The following is a 19,904-nucleotide window of genomic DNA, read 5'->3' as shown; positions in this document are numbered from 1 at the left end:
GACAGACAGACAGACAGACAGACAGACAGACAGATTTTTCCTGGGGTCTGATTTTGGGGCACAAGATGCTTTTAAGGCTCGAGGGTTTTATGTGGCCGTTCATTCCATTCTGGAGGCAGAGAAGCCGCGGCTCCATTGGAGAAACCTTTGGTGCGCCAACAGGGTGACATCACCAGGTGGCGCGATGGCGTCACGGAGACGTCACGCCACCCCCCCCCACCACCCCCGTCCCCTACCTGCTTGCGCTGGTAGAGATGCTTCCCGGGCATGTTGAGAGCAGCGCCGCCGCCTCCGCCGCGGCCGTCCTTTTTCCACCCTGCTCGTCAGCTGCCGGAAGTTGACTCCGGCATCCCTGGCAACCAACCGGAAGCGACCATAGAGGCAGCTGCTGGGGGCGAGAAGGGCCCTCGAGCTAAGGCATAGCGCTGCGATCTTTCCCTCACTTTCTCTCCCTCGTCTTTTTTTTGTTTGTTTGTTTGTTTCCCTTCTCCAGCGAGGATTTCGGGCCATGAAGAGCCCTCTTGAGTGGGTTGAGGAAGTGGCGGGGCGGGGGGGGGGAACAAAATGAACCGCATCCTGAGGAGATCCACCCGTGAGGAGGGAGGTCTCCCCGCCCCCTCATGACTATGCAAATGAGGTAGGCCGGGCGCTGCTTCGACAGCCGGGTGCTGCGCAGGCGCGCTGTGCTCCCTCTCCCCTCCCTCCGGGCTGCGTCGGCGCGTGCGCAGTGGTCCGAACGAGCTGGGCGGCCGGGGCAGGGCGGGGGCTGAGTCACGGCGGCGGACGGCTCTAGCGGCGGGATGAGGCGGGCGGCGACGGGCGATCCCCGGCCTCAGTGAGGCTGCCGAGGCCTTCCTCCCGGTCCCCCCTCCTTCTCTTCGGCCCGCCGGCACCATGATGGAGGAGATCGACCGCTTCCAGGTGCCCGCCGTGCGCGCCGAGATGCAACCGTTGGTGAGTGACGGGGGGAGGGGAGAAAAAGCCGAACCCCCCCTGAACTCCCCCCCCGCTGCCTCCCCTCCCTCCCTCCCCCCCGCCAGGCGCCCCCGGTTGGGCAGGACCCGCCAGTGCAGCTCCGGCGGGAGGGGGAGGCTGATGACGTCATCCTCTCCTCCCCGCGGGTCTCCCTCGCTCTCCCCCCTCCCTTCCCGGGGAGCTGTCCGCCGCCCTGGTGCTGAACGCGGCTCCGCTCCGCCGACGGGCAGCGCGCAGCAGCTGAGTGGCTTTCCCGGGGGGGGGGGAAGTGGGGGTTCGGATCCCCTTCTCTCCGCCTCACCTCCTCCTTCCCACCCCCAGCCTCGCCCGTTTGCACCCGCGTTTGCACCCGCTGCCCTCCTCTTCCCCGCCCGGCCCGGGGTTGAAACGGCAGGGCTCATTCTCTGCCCGCCTTGCCTGGGCATCGAAAGGAGGGCTTGGTGGAGACCGGTTCAAGATGCAGAAGCCAAACCGGTTGGGTTGAATCCCGGATGGAGGAGCGGTGGGCTGCTTTCCAGGCCAGGGTGATCGTTCCCATCAATCAGAATAGAGCTGAAAGGGATCTTGGAGGTCTTCTAGTCCAACCCCCTGCTCATGCAGGAGACCCTATACCAGGGGTAGGCAGCCTTGGCTCTTTTATGACTCATGGATTTCAACTCCCAGAATTTCTGAGCCAGCCATGCTGGCTTAGGAATTCTGGGAGTTGAAAGTCCACGAGTCATAAAAGAGCCAACGAGTCATAAAAGAGCCAACGTTGCTTATCCCTGCCCTATACCAATGGCTGTCAGGCTCTTTTTGAAAGCCTCCAGTGATGGAGCACCCATAACTTCTGGTGGCAAGCCATTCCACTGGTTAATTGTTCTCACTGTCAGGAAGTTTCTCCTTAATTCCAGATTTCTTCTCTCCTTGGTTAGTTTCCCTCCAGTACCTCTTGCCTTGCCTTCTGTGTCTTGTCTTATTTCTTGTCTTGCCGTGCTAGGGACACTGTCGCCAATGCAGCCCATCACAACCCTTGATGATGTTACCTAGGTTGGTAATGCCATGTGTGCAAGAAAACATTAGTACCACTATACACAGGTAACCCTCGACTTACAACATTTCATTTAGGGACCGTTCAAAGTTACAACTGCACTGGCAAAAGTGGCTTAGGACCCTTTCCCCCCATTGCAGTATCCTCATTCATGGTCACATGATCAAAATCCGGATGCTTGGCAACTGGCTCATATTTATGAGGGTTGCAGCATCCTGGGGTCATGTGATCTCCTTTTGCGACCTTCGGACAAGCAAAGTCAAGGGGGAACCCGGATTCGTTTAACAGCCGTGGCAAGAAAGGTCATAAAGTGGGGCAAAGCTCACTTAGCTGTCTCACTTCGCGAGAGAAATTTGGGACTCGATTGTGGTCGTAAGTTGAGAGTTACTTGGAAAAGGCGTATTTCCTCATAAAGTTCCTTGTCTCCCCCCTCCTTCTTCCGTGGGAAGTTCTCTGCTCTTCGCAAGGCAGCGAGGTCTTTTAAACACGGGGGGGGCGCGGAATTCTGTCCTTGTCTTTTCTCTGCATTATGGATCACATTTTCCTGCCTTGCAAGGATTTCCCAGCAAGGTGCTGCTTCTCCTCTCTTCAGAGTGCAAACCATTGACTGATGTGTTTGCATTTATTTATTAAATTTGTCTGCTGCCCGTCTGGCTCTTCCAGATGACTCTTCAAGATTTGGGCATAGCAGGAGAAGCCATAAAAATAAAAAAGTTGGAAGGGACCTTGGAGGTCATCTAGTCCAACCCCCTGCTCAGGCAGGAAACCCTATACCATTTGTGATAAATGACTGTCCAGTCTCTTAAAAAATTCCAGTGTTGGAGCATTCACCGCTCCTGGAGGCAGGTTGTTCCACTGGTTAATTGTTCTCACTGTCAGGAAGTTTCTCCTTAGTTCCAGGTTGCTTCTCTCTTTGATTAGTTTCCATTCGTTGCTTCTTGTCCTGCCTTCAGGCGCTTTGGAGAATAGCTTGACTCCCTCTTCTTTAGGGCAACCCCTGAGATATTGGTGGCGCAGCAGTTAGGGTGCAGTACTGCAGGCCACTTTAGCTGACTGTGTTCAGCAGGTCAGCGGTTCAAATCTCACCGGCTCAAAGTTGACTCAGCCTTCCATCCTTCCGGGGTAGGTAAAATGAGGACCCAGATTGTTGGGGGCAATGTAAATATATATATATATATACATTGCTTACTGGTGTATACCGCTTAGAGAGTGCTCGCACTTAAAGCGGTATATAAGTCTCATAAATAAATAAAATAAATAAATTGGAACACGGCTATCCTGTCCCCCCCCCCATCCTTCTCTTCATTAAACTACACATACCCAATTCCAGCAACTGTTCCTTGTACGTTTTAGCTTCCATTAGATTGGGGTCTTTCTCCCTGTAGCATTCAGATAGTCCTCCACTTATAACTATTAGTTTAATGACTGTAATTATAACAGCACAGGGGGAAAAAAAGACTTACGACCATTTTTCCCACTTACAACTGTTGTCTCAGCCTCACGGTCACGTGACCAAAATTCAGGCGCTTGGCAACTGGCATGTATCTATGGCAGTTGCATGTCCAGGTATCATGTAGTCGCCATTTGCAACCTTCCCAGCCAGCTTCCAACAAGCGAAGTCAATGAGGGAAGGCGGAGTCGCTTAATGACCGCATGATTCGCTTAGGAACCGCAGTTATTTGCTTAGGAACTGCAGCACCAAGGTTGTAAAATGGGGCAAAACAGTCACTGCCTTGCTTAGCAACGGAAATTTGGGTTCAACTGTTGTAAATCGAGGGATACTGTTTGTGTCTGTTTCTATGGGGATGAGTGGCAGTTTCTAATCCGGCTTTGTGTCAGATGACAAAGGAGGGGTTTTTCTCTCTTGCCGGTATACTAGTTGTGCCAGATGTTTTGGGAAGGAAAGAGCTGTCCAGCTTGTTCTTTATTTTGCATGTTTGTGTGTATATATAAGTACAGGCAATCCTTGACTTATTGGCCACAATGAATCCCAAACTTTCTGTTGCTAAGTGAGACAGATGTTAAGGGAATTTGGCCCCATTTTACAACCTTTCTTACCTCAGTTGTTAAGTGAATCCCTGCAGTTGTTAAGTTAGTCACACAGTTGTTAAGTGAATCTTGGGCTCCCCATTGACATTGCTTATCAGAAGGTCACAAGGGGATCGCATGATTTATGACACTGCAACCGTCATAAATATGGGCCAATTGCCAGGTGTCTGAATGTTGATCACATCACCCAGGGGGTGCTACAGTGGTTGTGTGAAAAATGGTCATGTCATTTTTTTCAGTGCCATTGAACTTTCAGCCGTCACTAAACGAACTGTTTTAAGTCGAGGACTACCTGTACTTCTATATCAGTGGTTCTCAACCTGTGGGTCGGGACCCCATTTGGGGTCGAACGACCATTTCACAGAGGTCACCAAACAACGCAGTCCGCCATTTTTTCCCCTTTTCCTTAGCTGTGCTACTCCCTTTTATTCTATTGGCTTTTGAAAGCCAATAGAATAGACTCTCTTGAATAAAGTCTAATTCTATTGGCTTTCAAAAGCCAATAGGAATTGTCCAGGCTGTCTCTGCCCTGCTGAGCCCGCCAAAAGTCCCATTCTGCCAACAGTGCTGCACCGGTTGAGTAGTCCTCGACTTATGACCGGTTGAGTAGTCCTCGACTTACGACCGGTTGGGGGTCGCAGCATTAAAAAGGTTGAGAACCACTGGTCTATACTGATCCTACTTAGACATTGAGTTTTTTGAGTAACTTCTCAAGTCTGGCAATATTTCTTATTTATCTCTTATTATGGTGATCGAATGTTTGCATTGTTTTCGGATTTTATTGTATTGCCATATATACCATCCTGGAAACTGATATGATGCAATGGGGGTGGCCGAGAAATATTTTAAATAAAGAATAATCACTTATGAATAGCACAATAAAGGTGGGTGTTTGCTCTGTTTCCCCCTCTTGAATGTTTTTGATATCAATTTAACTGCAGATCATGGTAACCAGTAAAACCAGTGAAGCATCAAAAGTGTCTTTATGACTTAACCATACTCCCTTATCCTTGTTTAAATATGTGGATCTAAGCCTGTAATGAAGGCTTAGTAATAAAAATCATAGCCAGATTATTCCAATAGCAGTGATTACCTTATTATAATAAAAATTTCCGTACCGTAATGTTAAGAATTTCAATATTCCGATGGTTAATTTTTGAGGCCTGGGGAAAAATTAGCTCACAAGTGGAATTTGACTCCCATATTTAGCAGCATGGCTGAAAATTGCCCAACTTTTCATTCTGAAACAACTTTGCTGCTTAAAATCTGCTTCAGTATTTGTTTTAATGATGATACTCTATTTTATCATTTTGACCTTGAGTTGATATATTTTATAGTAAATATATAAAGTATATATTACCATGTTTTGAAAGTTGCTCTGTGTTTATAGAGAGAAGCAACCTAGGCTCTTTGTAACATCAAATGATTAATGAAAATTAAAAACTACAACTAAAATTAGAGAAAGAAACTGACGGCAAAAAAAATGACAAACAGGCATACCAGACTGCAGAAGATAAGCTACAAAGCAAAAAAAACACTAATTATTGTTGACTGGAAACCTTGCTTGGTCTTCTTGTTATTTCTGGCAGATGTTGCTTTCATATTTTGCAATGATTTATTGCAAGTCTGAAAGCTTATTTAAGAGAACCTACACTATGGATTTTGGGCAGTAGATTCCATTCTTGAACAGTGTCCAAACTGTTTTATCAGTTATTCCGTTTGAGCTTCTGTTTTCTCTCGGGGTGATTTGATTTGATTTATAATACAGTATATAGCTTCCTTCCTTCCTTCCTTCCTTCCTTCCTTCCTTCCTTCCTTCCTTCCTTCCTTCCTTCCTTCCTTCCTCCCTCCCTCTCCCCTTCTTCCTTCCTTCCCTCCTTCCTTCTATTGGTCCTTTTTTTCCTTCCTTCCTTCTTTCCTTCCTTTCACCCTCCCTCCTTTCTTTCTTTCTTTCTTCCTTCCTTCCTTTCTTCCTTCTGTCCTTCCCTTCCTCCCTCCCTCTCCTTCCCTTCTTCCTTCTTTCTCTCCTTCCTTCCTTCTGTTGCTCCTTCTTTTCCTCCCTCCTTTCTTTCTTTCTTTCTTTCTTTCTTTCTTTCTTTCTTTCTTTCTTTCTTTCTTTCTGATTTTCATTCTTTCTGATGGCTTCTGGAAAGAGTACAGTAGCACCTTGGTACTCAAAAGCTTTGAAACTCATTGAATTGGATACTCAACACATTTTGACCGGAACATTTTGTCCCAGTACTCATCATTTGTTTGGTTTTCAACCTACAAGCCAGAACTTGTCGATGTCTGCTGCCTTGTGTCAATCACTACCTTATTCTTGATGGGAAAAATTTCTTTGATACTCATCATTTTTGATACTTGTCACACTTCCCAGCCCCAATTAGCAATGACTATTGAGGTGCTACTGTATTCTCAGTCTCTAGATAGCAACCTCTGGTTTTTAATGCCTTCGCTTGCATGCTCCTATCTTCAGTCCTGGATGTTCAAGGTCAGATTGACTCAGAGAAGGTTGAAGGAGAGCTTCTTTCTAACGTTGTCCTCATGTGTCAAATAAAAGCCCATCGTGTCAAGATGCCTGGGAATTTTAATGTAACCTGTCTAAAGGGATATCATTGAGGGATGCCAGTGTTAAGTAAAATGAAAGGAATCGTGGGTGCCCATCTAAAATATATTAATATCTAATACCTCATTTACTTGTTCCTATGCATAATGTGTCCTTTGTAGCCTTTCCCCTCTAGCAATCAGCTTAAAAGAAAAACTTGCAGAGCTCATTAACAGATTTCCCTTTTGTAAACAGGAAGCAGCAGAAATCCTGACTTCTCCAAGGACAAGAAATATCTCAAGGGGAAAATGGAGGCTATCAAGATTTGATTTGCTATGCCCATTTTCTCAAATAAGCAGATATAGAAATGAAGATGTCGTGCTTGCTCTTAGCAAGACTTTATGATATTTCTGAATTCAGAATAACAGAGTTGGAAGTGACCTTGGAGGTCTTCTAGTCCAACACCCCTACTTAAGCAAGGGACCCTATGCCAGTCTGAACAAATGGCTGTCCAATTTTTTTTCTTGGGAACCCTCCAGCAATGGAGCATCCACAACTTCTGGAGGAAAGCTGTTCCACTGGTTAATTGTTTTCACAGTCAATTTCACTGTCAACATTTCTCACTTCTAGGTTGCTTCTCTGGTTGATTAGTTTCCATTCTTTGCTTCTTGTCCTGCCTTCTGGGTGCTTTGGAGAATAGGTTGACCCCCCACCTTCTTTGTGGCAGCCCCTCCAATATTAGAACACTGCTATCATGTCACCCGTAGTCCTTCTTTTCTAGCCATACCCAGTTCCTGCAACTGTTCTTCATATGTTTTGGTCTGCAACTCCCTAAAATCATCTTTGCTGTTCTTGGCACTGTTGCCCAATGTCTCTACATTTTTTGGGGGGGGGGGTATCATCACAATCAAAACTGGATGCAATATTCCAAGGCTTACCAAGGCATTATAAAGCAGTACCTAATACTGCTCTATATCTCCTGGGATTGAGGAGAAACTTCATAGTGGGGTGCTGGCTCGGTTTGGGTAATATGGTTTAATTGCCCTCTCTTCTCTCTTGCTTACAAGACACTCCAATTGCTTTGGTTCCCCACCTTGCAGCCAGCTGGAGCAGAACAATCAGCACTTATTCTCAGCATAGGGTGTCTTACAAAGGAGGTGGCAGGTGGTAGGCAATTTGCTTTACGGATGTGGAGATCCAAAATCAGCTGGATTGCAGGATAAAGTGGAAAACGCTTGCTGCGCCACGGAAAACTGAGCTTTTGGGGGGAGGAAATCATTTTGCAGGCTGCTTTGGAACCATCTCCCCCTTTAAGGAATAGAATAGAATAGAATAGAATAGAATAGAATAGAATAGAATAGAATAGAATAGAATAGAATAGAATAGAATAGAATAGAATAGAAATCGGAATCGGAATCGGAAAATCAGAATCAGAATAGAAAATATGGAATGGGATAGGATAGGACAGGACAGGACAGGATAGAACAGAACAGAACAGAATAGAGTAGAATAGAATAGATGGAACAGAAAGAAAAGGGAATGGAGTGGAGCAGAAGAGAACAGAACAGAAAGAAGAGGGAATGGAATGGAGAATAGAATAGAACAGAATAGAATAGAATAGAATAGAAGGAATGGAGTAGAATACAATACAATATAATACAATAAACTTTATTTTATTTTTAGTCATTGTATTTATTACAACAGTCACAGTGATTCCAGGCATCTTACAGCAATAAGACCCCACTATAGAAACTAATAATCCCCACCCCCTGGTAATAACAACCAATCCCCATCCCCCTGGGGTCCCCAGGCCTCAGGCAAAATCACATCCCTAGGGCCTTTCCAAGGAGTATCAAGATGGGGCCAGTCTTATATCCGCAGGAATGATGGTCCACAGGGAGGGAGCCACCACAGAGAAGGCCAGATGGACCACTTGAGAAGAGGGGAGCCATAACCTTCCCTGTCTTCCCATTCTGGTGGGTCGAGTAGAGATGACTTAAAAATGACGGTCCTTCAAATAACTGGAAGGGAGCCCCCCACGGAGAAGGCCCTTCTTCTTGGTCCCACCAGAGGGACATCCCCAGGAGAAGGGACCCGTAACATCTCCTGCCTCCCTGCTCTGGTGGGTCAGGTGGACATAACTGAGAAAATTCAGCTTTTCAAATGACAGGGCGGGAGCCACCACGGAGAAGGCCCTTCTTCCTGGTCCCACCAGATGGATTTCCTTGAGAAAGAGAACTTGTAGCATATGCTGTCTCCCTGTTCTGGTGGGTCGGGTTAATCAACTGTTCAGTCACAGAGTTGGATGAGACCGTCAGCTGCATGTAGTCCCAACTGCCTGCTCAGGACAGGATTCATTAATTAACACATTTGAGATAAAGACATCTTACCTCCAGGAAATCCCTTCTCAGCGGGAATCTCCCTCCCTATAGTTTCAAGCTATTACTTCAGAGGAGAAGGCTACAGCCACTTTTGTAGGACAGTTATTTTGATATCTGCTATCCTATTTCCCTGCCATCACCCTGCCAACAAAAGTGCGTATAAAAGAGCCAAGGTGGCGCAGCAGTTAGAGTGCAGTACTGCAGGCCACTTTAGCTGACTGTGTTCAGCAGGTCAGCGGTTCAAATCTCACCGGCTCAAGGTTGACTCAGCCTTCCATCCTTCCGGGGTAGGTAAAATGAGGACCCAGATTGTTGGGGGCAATGTAATATATATATATATATATATATATATATATATATATATATATATATATATATATATATATATATATACACACATACATACATACATACATACACACATTGCTTACTGGTGTACACCGCTTAGAGACTGCTTGCACTTAAAGCGGTATATAAGTCTCATAAATAAATAAATAAATAAATAAGTATAGTCAAGGCCATGGTTTTCCCAGTTGCAACGTATGGCTGTGAAAGTTGGACCATAAGAAAGGCTGAGCGCCAAAGAACGGAGGCCTTTGAACCATGGTGCTGGAGAAGACTCCTGCGGGTCCCCTGGACTGCAAGGCGATCCAGCCGGTTGGTCCTAGAGGAGATCAACCCTGACTGCTCCTTAGAAGGCAAGATCCTGAAGTTGAAACTCAAGTACTTTGGCCACCTAATGAGAAGGAAGGACTCACTGGAGAAGAGCCTAATGCTGGGGAAGATCGAGGGCAAGAGAAGAAGGGGACGACAGAGAATGAGGGGGCTGGATGGAGTCACTGAAGCAGTAGGCATGAGCTTAAATAGACTCCAGAAGATGGTAGAGGACAGGAAGGCCTGGAGGAACGTTGTCCATGGGGCCGTGATGGGTCAGACACGACTTCGCAACTAACAACAACGACAACATCCTATTTCCCTCAATCTTCTCTTCTGCAGGCTAAACACTCCTCATAGTTCATGGGTTCCGGGCCCCTCCTCAGTCGCATAGCTTCCTTTCCAGTCTTTTGTCCCTTCTTCCCAAAATGCATTAAGGAGCAGGAACAGAGCTGTCTCTGGAGCGTCAGGAGTTTAATGGCACCCGGTTTCTGCTCTCATGCTTCTCAGGAACTGCGCTATAGAGGTAGTCCTCAACTTACAACCGTTCTTTTAGTGACCGTTCGAAGTTACAATGGCACTAAAAAAAAAAGACAGGACCATTTTTCACACTTAACGACCGTTTGCAGCATCCCGATGGTCACGTGATCAAAATTCAGACATTCAGCAACTGACTCATCTTTATGACCGTTGCGGTGTCCCGGGGCGATGTGATCCCCTTTTATGACTTTCTGACAAGCAATTCAAGGGGGAAGCTAGATTCACTTAAACAACTGCGTCACTAACTTAACAACTGTACTGATTCACGTAAGAACCACGGCAAAGTGGGACAAAATTCATTTGACAAATGTCTCACTTAGCAACGGAAATTTTGAGCTGAACATCTCACTTAGCAACGGGAATTTTGTGGTCGTAAGTTGGGGACTTCCTGTATCTCCTTATGCCTGGTTTGTGTTCAGCAGTGTACCCAGTCTTGAAGTTATCAAAACCTTTGGAGAAACTATCTGCAACCTTTGCAATTGCATAAACTATCAAAAATAATCATAAACCTGTGACAGTTAGATGTGATTCATGCCAGGCTACATTTTCAGGTAATTGGAATGCTAAGAATAAATCTAGTCTACTTTAAAAAAAAAACAACGATAAGAATTGTTAGGAAGGAGATTTGGGCAAGATGTGGCTTCAGGGATAGGATATATAAAGCAGAATCAATGCAATGAACTAATCAAGGCATTCCTAGTTGTCTCCCTTTTCATGTTGATTGAACATGGGAGGAAGGAAGGAAGGAAGGAAGGAAGATGGAAGAAAAAAAGAAAAGGAAGGAAGAGAAAAAAGGAAGGATGAGAAGAAGGAAAAGAGAGGAAGCGAGAAAGAAGGAAGGAAGGAAGAGAAAAAAGAAAGAAAAAAGGAAGGAAGAAATTTAATTAATTTACATCCCAGCCATCTTGCTGTTTAGGACGACCAGGTGACTAATTGTTACTGAGACAATTTAAAATATTATCTGATAAATGTCAAATTCCTTCTCACAAGTAATGTTTAGCTCTTTTTTGATTCCTGAGAGGGGCTTTCAACTTCGTTTGTGTGTGTGTGTCTTTTCTGCTCTATTTGGCCAATTGACATTAATCTGCACTAGGAAACGGCTGCTTTGAACGAATATGTTGAATTAGTCCATGTGCGTTATGTGAATGGTTGCTTCCTGTCACTGCTTCCAGTTTGCTTTTTGCGTTGTTGTTTTTTAGTGCTTTGCCGACTAATATATTACACATTTGTTGCAAAGAATGAGGAAGAGAGATCTGGCCCCTCCCTTCCGTTTGAATGTGACTCATTTGACTTTGTCTCCATTTGCAGACTTTGGTCAAATTTACCAGTTAGTTCACCAGGGTGGGTAGCAAATGGCTCTCTCTTTGGCAGCTGGGCACATAAACTTGATACCCAACTGGGTAACACCGTGGTTGAAATGGAATTGTTTTGCCACAGGCTGGGAAAGAGATTTTGTGCTGAGAAATATCTAGCAACGGAGCTGCCACCAATGTAGAAGGCCCTATTAAGGCTTCTACCGACGTTACGGCAAGTTCTTATCCTGTGTGGAAAATGCAGAAATTCCTGCATTACTTCTCAAGCTGCTCTCCTCCGGAGAAAGATGTGCTTTCGTGGTGACCCACTGTCCTTTGTCATTTAGCAAAACACACACACACACACACACACAAAACACGGGTAAACCCTGCAGATTGAAAATGTTGCCCTTTCCTTCAAATTGTGGCCACCCGTGGTAGAGGAAGTAGGACATAGAATCCTAAGGCTGGAAGGGACCACAGAGATCTTCTAGTCCGACCCTGCTCAAGGCAGAAGACCTTATACTATCCCAGTCAAATGGCTGTCCAGTCTCTTCTTAAAAACTTCCAGTGTTGGAGCATTCACCGCTTCTGGAGGCAGGTTGTTCCACTGGTTAATTGTTCGCAACGGCAGGAAATTTCTCCTTAGTTCTACGTTGCTTCTCTCCTTGATTAGTTTCCATCTGTTGCTTCTTGTCCTGCCATCAGGTGCTCTGTAGAATAGGTTGACTTCTTCTCTTTTGTGGCAGTCCTGAGATGAATGGATGGGTGGGTGGGTGAGTGGATGGATGACAGATGGACGGATGGACAGACAAGCATGGTAGGTAGGAAGGTAAGTGGGTGGGTGGGTAGGCAGGTAGATAGGTAGAATAACAGAATAACAGAATTGGAGTAGACCTTGAAGGTCTTCTAGTCCAACTCCCTGGAGATCCTCTACCATTTCAGACAAATCTAGACTCTTTTTAAAAACCTCCAGTGTTGGAGCACCTACAACTTCTGAAGGCAGGCTGTTCCACTGATTAATTGTTCTCAATGTCGGGAAATTTCTCCTTAGTTCTAGGTTGCTTCTCTCCTTGATTAGTTTCCATCCATTGCGTCTTGTCCTGCCTTCTGGTGCTCTGGAGAATAGGTTGACTTCTTCTCTTTTGTGGCAGTCCTGAGATGGATGGATGGATGGGTGGGTGGGTGGGTGGATGGATGGATGGATGACAGATGGACAGACAGGCATGATAGGTAGGAAGGTGGGTGGGTGGATAGGTAGGTAGATAGGTAGAATAACAGAATAAGAGAGTTGGAAGGGACCTTGGAGGTCTTCTAGTCCAACTCCCTGCACAAGCAGGAGATCCTCCACCATTTCAGACAAATGGTCATCCAGACTCTTTTTAAAAACCTCCAGTGTTCAGCAAGGTTATTAGTAGGTTTATACTGGAAGAAAGATTCTTTGCCTACTTTAGAAGAATGGATATTTAAAGTATCTAGTTTTGCAGAAATGGCAAAAATTTCTGCTTATTTAAAGGATCATACACAAGAAAGATATATTATTGTATGGAGAAGGTGGATAGATTATATTCAGAAAAAGTATGGAATTAAAAAGTTTCATTTATTTTATGAATGAATATTAAATAGTATAGAGAATTGTTTTATAGGTTATGGAGTTAAAGGTTAATTATGACATTTTTTTCTTTTCTTTTTTCTTTTCTTTTTTTATTATTATAAATTTTGTTATTATTAACCCTGTATTCTGCTCTGGGAAGTGAAGGGAGGGGGTTTGGGGGTGGGAGGGAGGGTAAGGGGGGGTAAAGGTAGTATAGACAATGGTTGCTTATGAATTTATTTTACTTTAAAATTTTATTGTATTTTTATAATGTTTGTATGTTAAAAAAAATAAAAATTTTCAATTAAAAAAAAAAAACCTCCAGTGTTGGAGCACCCACAACGTCTGGAGGCAAGCTGTTCCACTGGTTAATTGTCCTCCCTGTCAGGAAATGCCTCCTTTGTTGTAGGTTGCATCTCTCCTTGATTACTTTTCATCCACTGCTTCTTAGTCCTGCCTTCAGGTTGCTTTGGAGAATAGGTCAACCCTGTCTTCTCTGTGACAGTCCCTCAAATCCTGGAAGTAAAACTTGGTAAAAAGCTCTACAGCAATTCCCCAAATCTGTAGAATCAAAGCTGACAGGGTTACCTTTGGCTGAAAAGGGTTCTTTGCATCTGCCTTTAAATATACAGTACATTTCCATTCTACACAGCCCTAATCGTCTGCACCGGTTCTTGTTTTTGTTTGTAAACAAAACTAGGTAGCAGAGTCGATTAAGCAGCTTCCCGGCCTCAGCTGATCACTCGGAGATAAAGAAGCCGGCTGCTTCTTTAGGAAAAGAAAAGTTATTGTTTGCTAGTATTGATTTTGATCACTGGATATTAATTGCTCGCCGGTGAGCAGTATTGCTTTGGGGCCACCATGAGAAAATAATTATAGAAGTGATAAAGGTAAGACGCCCGTTGGCTGATGAGATTTGTCAGATTCTCAAACTCGCCAAGAGGCTAAGCTTCTAAGAAAGCAAATTACTAATCCAACGGGGCAGGCAAAGTTTGAATTGTAAATAAAAAGGCATAGAGAATTTCTCAAGTCATTTATCAACGCTGCTAACATCGGATGTTTTGCATTGACAACAGATGGAAATGTAGCCATCTTTTTTCCCTTTCGCTTTTAGAGTTAGATGATGCTGGGAGAGGGGGGGCTGTAAATGAGAGTCTAGCTAAACATAACAGCACTAAACTTAGCGTGAGAATCAAGGTTATTGAGCCCAGAGCTGATAAAGAATTGGCGGGCTGGAGGACTGGAGAGGAAGCTTCAAGCTAATTGGGGAATGTGATTTATGACTGTTAATTGGAGGAGGGAATTGTGCTTTGATACTATGTGCCCAGGGGAGGGGAATTCAGTTTTTGGCTTCGATTATGTAGTGCCGATATTATGCTACTCAAATAAAAGATCTTTTAAGACAATGGTTCTCAACCTGTGGGTCGGGATCCCATTTGGGGTCGAACGACCATTTCATGAGGGTCGCCAAACAACGCAGTCTGCCATTTTTTCCCCCTTTTCCTTAGCTGTGCTACTCCCTTTTATTCTATTGGCTTTTGAAAGCCAATAGAATAAACTCTCTTGAATAGAGTCTAAATCTATTGGCTTTCAAAAGCCAATAGGAATTGTCCAGGCTGTCTCTGCCCTGCTGAGCCTGCCAAAAGTCCCATTCTTCAAACGGTGCTGCACCAGTTGAGTAGTCTTCGACTTACGACCGGTTGAGTAGTCCTCGACTTACGACCGGTTGGGGGTCGCGGCATTAAAAAGGTTGAGAACCACTACTTTAAGGTAAACAATGCCTCGAATTTCATTTGAAGAGTTTCATCTGTTGGAACCATGGAGTATTGCATTCAGGGGCCTGGGAATTTGTAAAAATAATTACAGGTAGTTGTCTATGGAGATCTTCAGTTATCCAGGTCTTAGTTATCCCAAAGGTGCTTTTTTTCAGGAGGCAAGTGGACTTTTTCTTTGAAGACATTTCGCTTCTCATCCCAGAAGCTTCTTCAGCTCTGACCAGATGGTGGGGAATGAAAGGACTGATATTCCTTGCAGACAGCTGGTCATTTACATTCTTTTACAGAGTCATTGATGCCACCTGGAGGTTTACCTGTGTTCTCAGGGTCACCTGAGCAGAGCAAATGGGTGTGGAGCCTTCTTGGCTACAGGATGTTTTCTGCCCTGGGTCCCTTCACTGTTGAACACGGGCACAAATGGTTCCTGTAGTCTGCATACAAGTCATATGAGCATGAACAGATTTCCAGAAAACATTGTAACAGCCTGCGCCTGTCTTCAACAGGGAAGGGACCCAGGGCAGAAAACATCCTGTAGCCAAGAAGACTTCACACCCATTTGCACTACTCAAGTGACCCTGAGGACACAGACAAACCTCCAGGTGGCCTCAACGACTCTCTAAAAGAAAGCAAATGACCAGTTGTCTGCAAGGAGTATAAATCCTTCCATTCCCCACCCTCCAGTCAGAGCCGAAGAAGCTTCTGGGATGAGAAGTGAAACGTCTTCAAAGAAAAACAAGAAAGTCCAATTGCCTCCTGAAAAAAAGCACCTTTGGGATTACAGGTAGTCCTTGACTAACAGCAGCTCATTTAGCGGCTGTTTCAAAGTTACAACGGCGCTGAAAAAAGGCACTCGTGAACATCTTTCACACTTTTGACCATTGCAACATCCTCACGATCGAAATTTAGATTCTTGGCAACTGAGTCATATTTATGACTGTCGCAGCATCCTGGGGACACATGATTCCCTTTTGCGGCCTTCCGACAAGACGAGTCAGTGGCGAAGCCAGGTTCACTGAACAACTGTGTGCCTAACAACTTAACATCTCAAGTGATTCACTTCATGGCGGCAGGAAAGGTCATAAAATGGGGGCAAAACTCACTTTGCTGCCTTGCTTAGTAACGGAAATGTTGGGCTCAATTGTGGTCGTAAGTCGAGGACTACCTATTCTCAGAATCTCATTCTCCCTGGTCTGCTTACATGACGAGCAATTTCAGAAGAGAACAAGAGAAGCATCAACTCGCCTTTATCCGAGTTCTAATAGTAGAGATGTCTTCGTTCTTCTGGAAGACGACCAGCTCCATCTCGAAAGAATCCATTGTATTCCAGCTTCTCCTTTTTGTCAATGTGGGTGGGAGTGTTGTTTTCTTCTTGGTAGTTCCTTGATTAAGCTATTGTTTAGCTTCTTTGCCTGATAGTTCCTTGATTGGGGTATTGTCTACTTCTTAATTGTAGGTCTGATGTCAGTCTTGGTGCTAATCTCTGCTTATCTGGGTGTTGATTGCTGATGAGGAGATCTTTTGGCCATTTTCCTTTCTGGCTTTTTTTGTTGCTTTTAAATAGTGTGGAAATGTTGTGTATATCTCTATGTGCCTGTTGATGGTTGATTTGTCTGAGTGCCAGGCTTCCAGGAGTTCTCAAGGGTTTGGGGGTTTGACTTGATCTAGGATGCTCATCATTTCTCAGTTAAAACTATGACTGAGTCTGTCCATATGTTGTAAAATTAAGAGTTTTCATCCTGTCTTTTGACTGCTGTTTGGGATTCAGGGATGCCCTCTGCTAGTCTTCTGCCTATTTGTCCTAAGTCAGTGATGGCAAACCTTTTAGAGACCAAGTGCCCAAACCGCAACCCAAAACCCACTTATTTATCGCAAAGTGCCAGGGGTTCATCAGCATTGTGGTGCCCTCGGGGGAGGGACGCAAAAACCAGAGGTGCAAAACGGCCACCGCCGCGCTGCGGGGTGCAAATACAAGGCGCTGCACCAAGCAAGAATGGGGCAGGGCTAGTGAGTATCACGCAGGCACTAGCCCTGTCTCATTTGCAGTGCGTGCGTACTCACGGCCCCATATGCGCACGCGCACATGTAAAATACTTCCCCAGTGTACCAGTGTATAAGGAGCAAAATGGAAAAGGCCAGCATATAGCAGAATTCAATATGTGGTTAAAGGAGTGGTTTAAAGAGGAAGGCTTTGGATATATTACTCACAATGTCTGTAGCTGGTCCAATGAAAAGATGTACAAAAGAGATGGTCTGCATCCATCGAAGAAAGGGACAGAGTTACTCAGCTATAAATTCACAGATTTTCTGGAGGAAAATTTAAACTAAACAGCAGGGACAGTGAGTTAATTGATACAGAACAAACCTGTCCCCGGCAATCTAAAAATTATAGGGCTATCAGTGCATGTAACATAGATGTGTGTGTGGACAAGAATACCAATCTTGCTGTCAAGCAAAATCAAGCCTCTAATAGCGAGAGCCACACAAAGTGCACTAACCAAATAGGTGGTAAGACAATAGGGGAACTCAGGCACCACACAGATTATGCAGAAAGTAAACACAGGGCCAGTCATAAAGGACTCAAATGTCTATACACCAATGCACAGAGTATGAACAGCAAACAGGGTGAACTAGAAATTCAGGTTAATGAGGGCAGATATGATATTGTTGCCATTACGGAAACATGGTGGGATGAAACCCACACATGGAACACACACAGCTAGAGGGATTTAAATTATTTAAAAGACCAAATAAAAGAGGAGGCGGAGTTGCTCTCTATATGAGAAATAACTACATCTCTACAGAAATAGAGCACAACAATGATAAAAACTGTCTTGAATGCATTTGGATCGATATAAAAGGGGGAAAAATGACATTGCCATAGGTCAGTGGTGGCGAACCTATGGCACGGGTGCCAGAGGCGGCACTCAGAGCCCTCTCTGTGGGCACGCATGCCCTTGCCCAGGCCCGCCACCCACCCACCCCCGTGGCCCTCTCCTCACCAGCAGCCCCCCCAGAGGAGAGTTGCCCCAGGCGCAGCTTCTGCAAAGCAGCACAGCCAAGGACATGGCAGCCAGGCAGTGGGGACTCCACCCTCGCACCCTATTGCATGCAGATGATGCTAAGGGGCACGGACAGAGGACTTGGCCACCATGATGCTGCTGGGCTGTCTGGGCGATCTGTGGCGGGCCGTGGAGGTGGTAGGTAGCCCTGCGGGCAGGAGACACGGGGACGGGGATTGGGGAAGGCGGTTTTGGGGCACTCGGTCTCTAAAAGGTTCGCCATCACTGGTATAGGGTTTCCTGCCTGAGCAAGGGGTTAGACTAGATGGCCTCCAAGGTCCCTTCCAACTTTATTATTATTGTTGTTGTTGTCATAAATCGAGGACCAAGTTATTCCCACTGCAGTAAGTAGGAATAAACCATTTCCCCCCCCAAGTCACTTTTTTCAGTTCCATTGTAACAATGGAGCCTAGCATTTCTGTTGATAAGCGAAACATTTGTTAAATAATAAGAATAATAAAGTTGGAAGGGACCTTGGAGGTCATCTAGTCCAACCCCCTGCTCAGGCAGGAAACCCTATGCCATTTCAGACAAATGGCTGTCCAGTCTCTTCTTAAAAACTTTCAGTATTGGAGCATTTACTGCTTCTGGAGGCAGGTTGTTCCACTGGTTAATTGTTCTCACTGTCAGGAAATTTCTCCTTAGTTCTACGTTGCTTCTTTTCTTGATTATGAATTTTGCCCCATTTTACAACCTTTCTCGCTACAATTGTTAAGCGAATCACTGCACTTGATATGTTTGTAACCCTGATTGTTAAATGAATCTGGTGTGCCTGTTGACTTTGCTGATCACAAAAGTTGATCATATATGACCTTGGGATACAGCAACAGTCATAAACAGAAGCCAGTTGCCAAGCATCTGAATTTTGGTTGCGTGATTATGAGGATGCTGCAAAGATCAAAAACGGTCCTAAGTCACTTTTTTTCAGTGCCATTATAACTTTGAACGGTCACTAAATGAACCGTTGTGAGTCAAGGAGTACCTGTATAACTAGGCTCAATCAAAGTAGTTTTAGCATTCCAGGGGTGTTGATTTTCTGATCTACAATCCTATCCGGGCTGACCGTACCTGCTTTGAGGTAAAAAAATAAAATAATGTGAATTAAAACTCTAATATCAAAAGATTGGTGATCTCTTATAAACCTAGTTTGAGTCAGGCGTACAGTATTTGAAAGAATAAGCCATTAAATAGTCAAAATGGTTCCTCTGTCTCAGAGCGCAAAGATGGTAACTCTGCTTAGAAAAATCTATAAAATGTCCTTCACCGAAACTCAGGATAGGAATCTACCAGAAGAAGCTTTGACATCAACCTGTAATAGAAAAGTAAGGACCCAATATAAATTTCATAACAAACTGGAAAATCATAAGGTCTAGGGGCCTTCCTGACTACTGTTGATTTAATCGCAATCACAATTTCTTGTACAAAGAGACAAGGTTAATAATCTCATTTTCTCCCCAGCCATTAGCTACAGACTCTCATATGTATGTATGTATGTATGTATGTATGTATGTATGTATGTATGTGCCTTTGGTTGTTCGGGTTTTCTCCCGCGTAAAATTGGAAGTGTCTTGGCGACGTTTCGACAAAGTCCCATTCGTCATCTTCAGGCTGGTGTTTTCAGCTTCGTGCTTCGAGGAGCAATGTGTGGTCTTAGCTCCTTAGCTCGTGCTTCGTGCTCCTCGAAGCACGAAGCTGAAAACACCAGCCTGAAGATGACAAATGGGACTTTGTCGAAACGTCGCCAATATATATATATATATTTGAAAAGTGTTAATGGAGCTGCACTCAGAGGCACTGTCCAGCATACACTACAAACCCAAGAAGCAGAATTATGATGTTATTTAATTTGTCTAAAAACTAACTTCGGGTAATACCTAGTTTTACAAAACGTGTAACACTTTTCGTTCTTATTTTTGTTGTTGTTGGCTGGCAAGGTGTATTAAAAATTCTCTTTTAACAGAATAACTGAGTTGGAAGGGATCTTGGAGGTCTTCTAGTCCAACCCCCTGC

The 19,904-nt window shown here is 44.8% G+C and overlaps 2 protein-coding genes across 3 annotated transcripts in view; one reads left to right on the top strand and one right to left on the bottom strand.

Annotated features, from left to right (window-relative positions):
• The window catches only part of DNAI1 (dynein axonemal intermediate chain 1), a 205,599-nt gene extending 205,154 nt beyond the window's left edge, over nucleotides 1-445 (bottom strand). The window contains exon 1 of the mRNA XM_039355382.1: nucleotides 237-445. Within this exon, the coding sequence (XP_039211316.1) occupies nucleotides 237-269 (33 nt within the window). The 5' untranslated portion in view covers nucleotides 270-445. The remainder of the gene's footprint in view (nucleotides 1-236) is intronic.
• A 287-nt stretch (nucleotides 446-732) lies between these two features.
• The window catches only part of FAM219A (family with sequence similarity 219 member A), a 56,938-nt gene continuing 37,766 nt past the window's right edge, over nucleotides 733-19,904 (top strand). For both annotated transcript variants that reach the window (XM_039355381.1, XM_039355380.1), the window contains exon 1: nucleotides 733-954. In XM_039355381.1, coding sequence (XP_039211315.1) covers nucleotides 895-954 — 60 coding nt within the window. In that variant the 5' untranslated portion in view covers nucleotides 733-894. The remainder of the gene's footprint in view (nucleotides 955-19,904) is intronic.

This window comes from Crotalus tigris, unplaced genomic scaffold (assembly GCF_016545835.1).
Source record: "Crotalus tigris isolate CLP2741 ecotype Arizona unplaced genomic scaffold, ASM1654583v1 scf7180000018684.1183181, whole genome shotgun sequence".
Taxonomy (NCBI): Eukaryota; Metazoa; Chordata; class Lepidosauria; order Squamata; family Viperidae; genus Crotalus; species Crotalus tigris.
This window is presented reverse-complemented; position numbering and strand designations above follow the sequence as displayed.